At 40.5% G+C, this 12258-nt stretch overlaps 1 protein-coding gene across 3 annotated transcripts in view; it reads right to left on the bottom strand.

The window, feature by feature from the left end:
* The window catches only part of LOC119732715 (endothelin-converting enzyme homolog), a 67194-nt gene that overhangs the window by 31654 nt on the left and 23282 nt on the right, over positions 1-12258 (bottom strand). For all 3 annotated transcript variants that reach the window (XM_038206360.1, XM_038206361.1, XM_038206359.1), the window contains one exon: positions 310-489. In XM_038206360.1, the coding sequence (XP_038062288.1) occupies positions 310-489 (180 nt within the window). The remainder of the gene's footprint in view (positions 1-309; positions 490-12258) is intronic.

Genomic DNA, 12258 nt, shown 5'->3' with positions numbered 1-12258 from the left:
TTTTTGTGAGTTGACTGCAATGCCAATTATCATCATTATACCCTCCCCTCCCCCTCCTCCCCCTGAAATATCTTGGACCCCAACATCCCAGCAACCCCTTTGGAAAATTCTGCATCTCCTATTGAAGCTTAAAAAGGACTGTTTCACTTACATGTGCAACTAACACAAACACAAAACCTACAACTATGCAACTATAGCAATCCGATATGCACTTTCTCTCAGCCACTTCACTCACGCCAGGCATTGTACGGACAAAAAAAATGAAATGAAAGGATTTTTTTATCAGTATCCTGCCGGGATCAAGCCTACCTTGGTGCAGTTATTTTCCCCCATCTTCCCGTTCGAGCTATCACCCTCAGCCAATCCTGAGGCAGTGGAGTTCTGGTTGTGGGCTGCCGGCTGGCTGTTGGGCAGAGCCGTGACTGTGGCCTGGTCATGATCCGACAGCTCGTCAGCACCGCTCAAGGAAGACCGCTGGTACTTCACCATCTAAACACACACCGCCACACGGGGATCCAGCCAACGGGAATTTTTTTGTTTTTCAACAGAGAGAGAGAAATCGAGAAAGAGAAATGATTGTCAGAGGATGGATTGATAACCATGACACGTCTTCACACTGACGCTATATAGTTACAATTACAGTTTTTTTTTTTTAAATTGGATCGTTTATCTTTTAGGGAAAGGGTCGGTTACGGAAGAATGCTTCACGTGTGTATTCAAGTTTGGTATGTCAAAAAGGAATGTAAATTTGTTGGAGACGTCAAGAAGGATTGATGTTTCTTAACAGTGTTTTGGTCGTTAGTCTACATTTGCACACTTTATGACAATGTACTTCTTAAAGATACATGTACATATACATGTACATGTATACCTATACTTCTATACATAAACATGAACATCTGCTCAATTAAGAATTTTTGTTTTCAATTCTTATCAGGAAATACACAAATATGTATGAGTATTCATACAACTCCTTTGTTTTGTTTTACATATTGGATCATTTCTGTCTCACAAGAAAGGGTTAATGGGGAATGGTTTTATGGAAAATTTCAGTTGGATATGTCTAACGGATTGATGTTTTCTTGACAGTGGTAAAGTCGTTAGTCTGTTCTACTTCCAAGGTTTGCAATGTGTACAAGTTCCGGTATTTCCGTTTATTTCTTTGAGTGAATATGCGTGCAACGTTCGTTATAAATATCTAAGGGACGGTATGGGGGATGATTCATAGAGGTACTGAAATTAGATTTGTTGCATGACAAATTGATGTTGCTTTGACAATGTTTATGTCATTACTCTATGTCCTGTTTTTTTTTCAGGAATGTATTGTACTGGTTTTTTTTTTGGCTCCTCTAAATTCTTCAAGTATCATTTTTACATATATGCATGCATAGGCAGTTTACTGATTGTGGGAAAATGCACTGAAACATTAATAAGAAATCTAAGTATCGGTACATGTATGCACATGGGTCATTCCATGAATTTAGAATCCACTTTTTTGTCCAGTTCCTGTTACATCTACATGTACATCCAGCATCTATGATTTTATAATTCTGATGCACTCCTTAATGCAGTGGTCCTCCAAGAGTGATTATGAATAGCAAACTACCCAACGAACAAACAAATTGTTTAAAGTACATGTAATTCTTAATGAGACTTGAATGGAAAATTACAAAGTTCAGAAGTAACGCGGACAGGAAAAATATTAAACTTTGGACCCTAAATTTATAGAATGACTGATGAACAACTGATGACGATTTTTCAACGATTTGTAGATTTTTGTGTATTTTATAGACAGAATTTGTCAATCTAGCAAAAAATACCCACTGTACAACGTAGCGTTATAAAAAACCCTGAATTTAAAACAGGGCTGAGTGAGGAAATGCTTGAAAATGCAAGAAAATGCACGACAGCGGGGCCTTGATTTAATTTTATGAAATCACATATTGTCGGCCAAAGAAAGGCATCAATTCCTGCAAAAAAAGGAGTGCTTCTTGATTCAATTATGAGGCTACCTCCACACATAACCAACCCACAAAAGGAGGAAAAGTACGAAATAATCATTTGCGAGTTCCACAAATCTAATTGTCAGACAAAAAAGTCAGAGTCCGGGACGCATCTTTTCCATTCAAACATTACCATCGAAACTGAAAGAGAGTCGATAGAAAATGAATTATGATTTCTGTCCAGGCCAGCAACGGGAAACAGTAATTATAATATAAAGGACTGGGATGTCTCGCACTAGTCTTGGCCCCAGACGCTAGTGATTGATAGTGGATGGTGCATAGTGCGCCCTCTAGTGGCACAACAATTAGACCAGCGGGCCTACTCGCACTAACCTCTTGGCCATTTCGTATCAGCGGTTTAAATTTTTCTTTATTTTCTCCGTATAGGCTTTCCTACGGAACCAATCAGCGATCGAGAAATAGTTCAAAGGCTCTCCCAACGCGTATGGTGAGCCAGCATCATCGCTTTCCTAAGGAACCAATCAGCGATCGAGAAACAGTTTGATAGCTCGCCCGACGGTTGTAAACATTTGCGACGCTGTGATACAGGGCGTGAAGGCGCCAATGACTGCGGCAAATGGGAACTGCCGTTTTGTTCAAATTTATACAGACGTTCCAATTTACATAAAATGGCCACGCCCCCATTCATGCCATTGCTACAAAATGACCAAGACTAGTGAGAGAATATAAGAAATCAATTATGCAAGGGCGCTACAGATCATTGAAACTATCGCTCTTGATCACTGACGTCTTGAGCCAAGACTAGTCTCGTCCGTGTATGTACATGTAGCATGTCTGTTCCTTAGCAATACTCCTCTCACAATTATCTCCATAATTTTTCAGTAGGCAATCCATAAGCAGCATTTGCACGACAAGGAACAGTCAATGGTTATACGTTTTCACACCGACGACAGTTAATAGAATTCAAAGTCCATTCGCCAGGTACGTGTACGGTCTTCTCAAGTTCATAAGGACCGTTCAGGTTACCCTGGAATTTTTTTTTTTATTCCAACTAGAATTATGATTTTTTTTCTGGTGATTATATATGCAGGATTCATCCTCTGGGCTTCTGGAGTACAATTTATTATTGTATGTTTACATCTAATTATTACAAGGCTTATAATGTAGTGCAGTCTACATCTACACTGTAGTCTTCGAGTCATTATGCTTTAAAACCATACTTCAAGAAGGCCAATTTTTCACACTTCTGGTGATTATTTTAAATTTAAAGCTACAGTCCATCATTTGCAGCTATCAAAAAAGTAACTGACATAATTATTGTTGAAAAATATACTTGGTTGAAAGATGGTAAAAGGACTAAACTCCCTGTGAAATTATTCTTTCTGGCAAGCTGTCATTTTGAAGAGACTAACGAAAGAAGGCCTTTTCAACATTGCGTCTTAAGATGCACCGTTGGAAATTTCTGTTAGTAGTTCGTTTTTTTATTCAGCGAAGCGCGTGCAAGCGTTGACATGATGCACACACGCGCAGTTGCTATCATTCGTCGGATCGCTGCGCCACATCGCGTAACTGCAATTGGCTCACTGAGAACGTGTTTCGGACGCTGAATTCAGGCCCAATTCAAAACATGATTTAGCAACTTTTGATTTGAAATTGAGATACTAGAATGCTGTTTTTCTCGAAATGCACAGCTGAATCTGAGCTGAAACTTCATCAGGTTAGTTGTTCAGCACCCTTCTTTAGACTTTGAGCACGTTTGTTCAAACGAACAAAATGCACAAATGATGGACACCTTTAATGCTCCATTTAATATGCAAAGTACATTTTAATGAGCTAATATTCAGATTTATTACAAATTATAATTTCCAGCTTAGAAATAATTTATTCTTTAATAATTTTAGTTTAGAGCAAAACGGCATGGATATTACTAGTGAAATCTTGAGAATGGAAATGGCCAATTTTCACACAGCACAATATGCCAATACATTTACACTGTCACTGTACGTAAATTTATTTCGAATATAGCTTCCACCTCCACTAGACCTGTAAATCTTTCCCCCTCAGAGATAAATGCATCATTTCACACGTGGTAATATTCTAACCTTTCCTTAGGGTTTGTACGTCACCCGTGATCTGCCAACACATAAAATGTGTGCACACTTAGGGCCATGTACGTATGATTGCAAACTTATATAAGTACAGCTGGCAATGCACCAATTTCTCGGGGTTTTTTCTGGCCCTGGAAAAATCAAGCATCTATCATGAAAACTTTACGAACATGAAGTGAATTTGACAAATTAAAAAAAAATTGAGCAAAAGTTCATTCCTCCGAACTGTGAATAAAATGTTTTCACCTTTCATGGTAAATTTTTTTGCAAATTTTTATACATAAATATGCAAATTGTTGTTCAAATATGAATCAAAAACAGCTACACCAGAACTAATTTAAATTTCAAATGTGTTGTTTTTTTAAGGTACAGTCCATCATTTGTAATTTGTGCATTTTGTTCGTTTGAAGCAGCAAACAAGCTCAAAATCTAAAGAAGAGTGCTGAACAACTAACCTGATGAATTTTCAGCTCAGCTTCAGCTATATATTCTGAGAAAAACAGCATTCTGGGATCTAGATTTCAAATCAAAAGTTGCTGAATCATGTTTTGAATTGGGCCTGAATTCAGCGTCCCAAACACGTTCTTACTGAGCCGATTGCAGCAATGAGATGTCATGCACCGATCCCACGACTGAGAGCAACTGCACGCGCGTGTGCGTCATGCCAACGCTTTGGCGTGCTTCGCCGAATAAAAAAAAAACGAACTACTAACAGACATTTCCAACATAAAGGCCTTCTTTCGTTGATTTCTTCAAAATGACAGCTTACCAGAAAGAACAATTTCACAGGGAGTTTAGTCCCCTTACTATCTTTCAACCAAGTATGTTTTTCAACAATAAGTCAGTTACTTTTTGGATACATGTAGCTGCAAATGATGGACTGTAGCTTTAAAGGCTGCAACAAAAAGCAAAATGCACAAAGAACAGCAATGTATACACATGGATTGACACTTCAAAATATTGAAATGCCGTACTTGAATTACCTGTATCAACAATTTAAAAACAATGAAAACATAATTACATTTCATCACTAGTTGTAGGAAAGATGAGGCAGGGCAAAAACTTAAATATAATGTAAAAGAATTTCAAACTTAACATCGACAAATATTGTGATAACTTTTTGAGAGCATGTTTTTGGAAGAAGGAATCACAATCCAAATGAAGCAAAATAAAATCACACTTCTTATTACAATGTGGCTGATCAAATTAACATATTTTCAATCACAGCAGCTCCACAGCCAATGAGATTCCAGCATGGTAAGGGCATGGGAGGAGCCTGTAAGTGCCCAAGGTGGCAAATCAAATCCACTGTATGCAAATAAGGCAACACATGACAGGAGCTTTGGCATGAATATGCAAATGAGTGGGTGTGTTTTACACAAAAATGCACACAAGCGGTTGGCTTACTGTGTCACTAATGGGAGGCGCTGATGCAAATTATGCAAATGTTTGAGCTTTGAAGCGGATGAGTTTTGCCTCAGATTTAAGCAAAATTTGTAGTAAAACTGCTAACCTTGTAGCGTTTAAAATGTCCCAGAATTGATACGGCCATCGCCATGGACGCAGGGCTCTGTTGTTATAGGGAAGAGGGGATTAGAATGGAAAGGGATTAAAGGGATTAAATGGAAAGGGATTAAGGGGATTAAATAGACAAGTATTAGTAGGGGATTAAATATGAGAAAATGGGAGGTGACAGTACATGGAAATGTAGAGCAGGGTTAACAACCTCAGGCAGCAGAGCCACTCCTTGGGATTTTTCCCAAAATCTTGGGAATTTAGGCCGGGGCTTGAGTACGTTGAGCTAAGCCTTGGGATTTAGTGGCGTATTGAGAACATACGAAAATATGGATTGCGAATGCAATGCGCAAAATGTTTATTGAAGCATTTTATGAGCCCCATTTACATAAAAATAGGGTCTGTGCTGCTATTTTGATAAATAGTGCTGATATTGTGGGAAATCTTGGAAAATTTCTGCGGTCATCTTTGGGTTTTCAAATTTGAGGAGTGGCAACGCTGGTGGGGGTTGAAGAGAGTGGTTTAAGAACAGAAGAAACAGGATGGAGACATTTTTAAGATTGAGGAAGACAAAATGAGGCAAGGGAAATTTGGGACACTTGGGGTTTTTTTGTAGTGGAATGGCAAGGAGAAAAGAAATGAAATTTATTAGTTAGTCTCAGGTCTGCATGACTGGAAATATGTTAATTGTTAAAAAATCAACCACATTGGAATTCACAACACAACTCTCAGTAGCTCAAATTCAGCTCGCATATACAAAATGTAGTACTGATGTCAAGTTTGTGACCTTCAAAATACATACTGTGCCTTGTGCAATACATTTTGTACACATTAATATACAGTACCCTGAACACTCACAATTCCAAACCTCCATCACTACATTGTGAATATTAGGAATAATGTAAATGAGTGTGCCGTGTGCAAATCGTGTACCGTATGTATCGTACATAATTGCATTTAAATGTACAATGAAAACAGGTCCACTTTCAATTTTCAGTACATTTCTGTACACCACTGCCAATGAGCTGTAAGTCTATAAAATATCCCCTGGCACAGCAAGGGTCTATGATATGCGAGCAGATTCGGCGATTAATTATGCAGAACAAGACTGCATCTTGACCTCAAGAGTCTGACAGTTCAGTGGGCGCCTTCTATCTGGGCCCAATTTCACGACGCTGCTTAACAGTTAGCAGAAAAGGTGTGTTTAGCATAGCGGAAAAATTTGCTAACCTTAAGCACTATTTCACGGCGTGTGTGTGCTAACGGTCGCGCGTGCATGGAGATTTCTATTGTTACGTCACTAAGTTAAGCAAATTTTTCCTCTGAGGTAAGCATGCCTTTTGCTGAAATAGACAGAGGCTCTGTTAGCAGAAAATCGTGTGCTTACCAGCGCTGTGAAATTGGGCCCAGGTCTTCCGTAACCCATTGTTGTATTACAAAAACATGGCATCCAAATTGGCCAATCCACAGCTTACATGTAGTCCACCTTTCTGATCTAAATGACATCACCTTTCTAAGGGCCACTCCGATTGGCTGGCGCGCGAGGGTCGCATAATATTTACATGTTATGATATATCAGGCGTTCGTACCGTGGATCTGCCCGCTGATCCTCAGACTACCAATGACCTTGGGGTTACATTACCAGGGTTGAGGTTTAATTACTCCTGACACCAAGCTGAAGCTCATTGGTCAGTTTTGAGATCAAACATTCACGTGGGCAGAGCCATGGTTCGAACCTGATATATCCTGTTTGCCATGGGACCACGTTTGAGAGGCTCTACTGAGGTAGAAAGTACAACATTTACAGTCGACTGGTGTACAAATCAGTGTGAACGGTACAACCTCGGGACCTATGTCAATCAGCTCCGGGTCCGCAACATGATGATTTCAACACGGGTGAATGTAGATGAGATGACAGAGTGAAAAGGCAAACACACAATGACAATCTCTTCTCTGGAAGTCATGCCCAACGTTGCTGCGCAAGATATATGTTCGCTTGTCACTTGATAGTCAGGGGAAAGTAATACATCCCAACAAAGTTGTAATGATCGAGTCACTGAATTCTGTGACTCAAGTCAAGTCATTTCAAGGATGTGACTCAAATCGAGTCATTTTAAGGAAGTGTCACAGCGTGTGGTCGAGTCGGGTGAGTCAAATTTATGCTTGAGTCAATTCGAGTCACTGACATTTGAACATCCATCTAATAATTTAAATTTCAGAAAAGAAGAAGGAAAATCTTCCGAAGCCGATGATGAAACCAAGAATTTGGAAATGCAATTAAAGTCTGGTGCCAGGATAGTAGTTTGTGCACTATGTTACAAAACCACGAGGTGGGCCTCAAGAGTCTGTGATGCGGCTTATATTTGTACGCGATAAGCGGCCACAACTTGAGGGTAACGCGAAGTACGAGTGCCAACATTTATTCCTTAGTACCAAGTTCACCGCAAATATAGATTTGCACAGTTTTGGGATTCGAGCATTATTAGCCTCTGACTCGAGTTGAGTCAAGTTTTTTTGATGAGGGACTGGAGTCAAGTAGAGTCATTTGCTTGCAGTGACTCAAGTCAAGTCGAGTCAGTTACCCGTTGGGACTCAAGTGGGGTCAAGTCACCAAAAACAGTGACTCGAGTCTGCCTCGAGTCAAGTCATTGAGTTCAGTCAATGTATCCCGATACACTGTACATGTAGGTTCATGATGAACACCTATGTACACATGTACATGACACAGTCCACGAATATTCCAGGCCCATGCAATTTCATGGCTCTGTTAACCACAGAATTCCGTGCTTACAGTCATCATTCTGTGCTAACAGCACTAGCAGAAAATACTGCGCTAACCCTGTAAGCACAGAATCTTATAGTTACGGGATGTACAAATACGCATAAGCCAAAATTCCTCGCTAACCCATGAAATACACTCACCGTAAGCACGGAATTTTCTGCTACCATATGTAGGGAATTTTCGCTAAGGGCAATGAAATTCGGACCTGGTTGTGGCAACTACATCTAGGGCCTACATGTACTTCCCGTAACATCACGAAAGATGTAAATCATCAACATACTCCACAATGTCTGTCCAAGCTTGAACAATGTATAAGTCTTTATCTGACATTTCGGTCAACAACATTCTCAACTGGACGTGACAGAATGCACTATTTGGAAGTGCAGTGCACATGTTTCATAAACAGTTCCACTTCACCTGCTAGAACATGTGAAAGAAATGAAACATATGGATGGACCTGTTTTATAGACTAATCTGGGCATGACTATCAATTTTATCATGAAGGCCCCCTTCAATGGCGAAAAGCATTGTGCAGATAATCCATCATGGGGCAGTTGCTTTGTACTTTTTGTGTGTCCCCTAATTAATCCTTCTTGGCATGTCCTCTATTGAATCCATCCTTTGTTCGTTCTCCTACTCCTTTTCCTTTGATCTCCACCCACACTGTTCTGTCCCCTAATTAATTCCTCTCTTAAACCCCCCGCACACGAGAGCTACGGAGAGCTACATGTACGTGCTGAGCAAAAAGTCATTTGAGGCCGTTTGCTCAGCACGTAGATCACAAAATATCCCCGTGTGCAGTGAATTTTTGCCGAGTTTTCTGCCTCGCGAGGCCGTGATCGAGGCAAATATCTATCCTGTTGCGTGAGGCAAAAAACTCACCGCATGCGGTCAACCAATGAAATCAAGTACTCTGTACACGTGATTTTAAGATATTTTTGTGCAAATCTTCTAAAGCCTGCTGACCTTTGTCCCCATATTTTAAATTGAGCGACCGACAAACAAGAATAACGTACGTGCTTTCATTTGCTAGTTAATATTTTCAACTCAGCACACGCAAATCAAACAGCACAGATATTTGCCTCACGGCCTCGCGAGGCAGAAAACTCAGCAAAAATTCACCACACACGGTGAGCTACGTGCTGAGCAAACGGCCTCGAATGACTTTTTGCTCAGCACGTAGCTCTCGTGTGCAGCAGGCTTCAAGCTTCTCCTCCCAACCCTGCATGCTTGGGAGTCCCTACATTTTGTTTTCTTGTACCTCTGTTATTTGGCCTCTGAAGAAGATGTTGTTAAGATCGGTACGTCACGTCACCTTAATTTTTTATTGGTACATTTCAGGTTAATCCAGTCAGAAATCAGTTTGCAGTTTTATTCGTTATCAATATAAACTTCAGACTGAAAACCCGATCTACAACTCTCATCTATTACCAACAAAAACTGAGGAATCTTTGGAAAAAGGAACCATCTTTTCTAGTGTTACATGTATGAAAGGAAATGATGAAGCCAAAAAACATTATTCACAAATACCTAAGACAGTTTACCCATTCCTATTGGTCGAGAGCCCGTCACGTGGCCGGTTTTAAACAGTTGATAAAGACCGGCTGGCTGGTCTGTAACACTTTTCCAGTGTCACATGACATTCTGACTCCTTTGAAATCCAGTGCCTTTTAGTTACCGTTTCATTGGTTGAACGTTCACAATGCACACGTAGGCACAGGTAATTATTAGCATCCAGACTCCAACTGGTCTTAAACAGAGTGTTTAAAACCGGCCAAGCACACATTTATTCCCTTATTTCTAATTTAATAATGATTCAGAGAAATGATTCAAAACTCCTACACATATCGGTAGTCTGTTCTTGACCATTACTCGATGATGGATGTACATGTATATGACTTGAAAAATACATTTTCAGGTTTATTCACTGAGCTCTTAAAAGCTTTGTCACGGACGTTGCATGAAGTTGGATTTGTCCCTAACCAATTAAAAACCCAAAACTAAACATCGAAACTTACCTCTGCATCCACATTATTATTTTGTGTCTTATCAGGTTCCATATTTTCGTCAGATCCACACAAAAAATTCAACAACACGATGCAACAAAGTCTAAAATTTCTCTTCTGAAAGATTTACGAGTCTCAAAACAGCAAAGCTGCATGCATGTAGGCCTTAGGTGCAGAGGCAGTTACATGTACAAACTGCATGATGTCACTCCTAATATTATAGACTACTATCGTTGGCCAAGTCACTTCAAAACTGAGAACGATCCCTTTCAGTCTCAGTCCCAACTTATCAAAAAGTCAAAACAACTTTCTCCTGATCCACCGGAAATCGCTGGACTCTACCCCCAGCGCTTTTCTTTTCGTTCTCTCTTCTGACAAAGCAAACAAACAACTGCAAAAACACATCAGCTGGTTTACAGCTTCGGGGATGGGGCAATAAAAAAAAATCACACTTACTCCATGATTTATAGGGCACTGTGGCTGGGGAGGGGACTGACATGGAAGATATTTTTTTAAAAGACTTGTCAGTGACACCTACAAAATTAAAGACAGCTGGCATAGTTCTTAAAGTTCACCAGGTTTACATGACGAAAAAATGAACTTGCGTTTTTTATGAATATTAAATTGTATAGGAAACCTGAAGCCAATATCACAAAACTTCATGGAACGGTGTATTTAATGTCACTTCATTTCAGGTACATTTTACAAAATGAAATGCTACTTTAGCTGTGACAGAACTGGATCTCGACTTCAATTCAGAAATTGCCGAGTCATGTGTTGAATTGCCCTCAAAATCAGCGTCCGGGACACGTTCTCATTCAGCAGATTACAGTTATGCGAATAATAGTAACCACACGCGTGTGCATCGTCGCTTGTGTACAGTCAAGAGCCAATGTGGCTCATCAGGCCGGCGTTTATCTCCAGTTTCAGTAGCATGAAACGACTGAGAATATTTCTACTCCCGCTGGATGGGACGCAGGTGAAATGGCTTGCCCAAGGACATAACATGTGACCAGCAGCTGAATTCGAACCCTGACCATCTGATCATAAGTGACGAACCCTTTAAGCCACACTCCCCACAAACCATTACCATTTCCCATATTAACCTCTTTTTTTGTGGCTGCCACTTTAATACCTCCACCTTCAGCAGGACTTCTTCTTTCTGTTTTTGTGGCTGCCACTTTAAGCTTCCCGGCCCCCCTTCAACCCAAAATTCCCACATCAACACACACTGCTGCATATCCCACACCTTTCGTTTTTTCAAACAAATCCCTCCTGGAGGAGAAACGAGGTGCGAGGGAGCCCCGTCTATCAACGCGCTCCCAGCTGCCCTGGCCAAATTGACTAGCACTTGTACATGACATGTCTGTCCGCAGTTAAGCCATCATTGGAGACACTCTTCCCCCCCCCCCCCCCCTCCCAACGACTAGACTTGACCCAAGACTAGATTTGGTTTTTGGCTCCCTACATGTAGCCAAACCCTGACAAGCGTGGTCATGCTACAAAGACAGTATATGGGGCTATCAACAACATGATGTGTCTTGGGAACATTGACACTTGGACCCAGAGAATTTCCAAGTACTTTGCATGCATTTACCCTAACTCCTAAGAAATTTTGTTGGGATGCAAGGTCCTCAATCCTGCACAATCCTCTAACTGCCTCCATGTAAAAAATGCATGCAGCCTCTGTCCTCCAGAATCATCCATTATTTCTTGAATGTGGTCCTTGGAGGGGTGACCACTGCCTCAATCCTGCAAAGTCCTCCAGCAATCACTGTCAATTGTGTTCAGGCAGTGCCAGTGACATCCTGGAGCAGTGCGGAGGATTTCAAGCACAATTTTACATGTACTCATGTAGGCACTAAATTTATGCACAGCTGAGC

Source organism: Patiria miniata, unplaced genomic scaffold, assembly GCF_015706575.1.
Source record: "Patiria miniata isolate m_02_andy unplaced genomic scaffold, ASM1570657v1 HiC_scaffold_24, whole genome shotgun sequence".
In the NCBI taxonomy this organism is placed as follows: Eukaryota; Metazoa; Echinodermata; class Asteroidea; order Valvatida; family Asterinidae; genus Patiria; species Patiria miniata.
The sequence above is the reverse complement of the archived record's forward strand: the minus strand, read 5'-3'. Positions and strand labels throughout refer to the sequence as shown.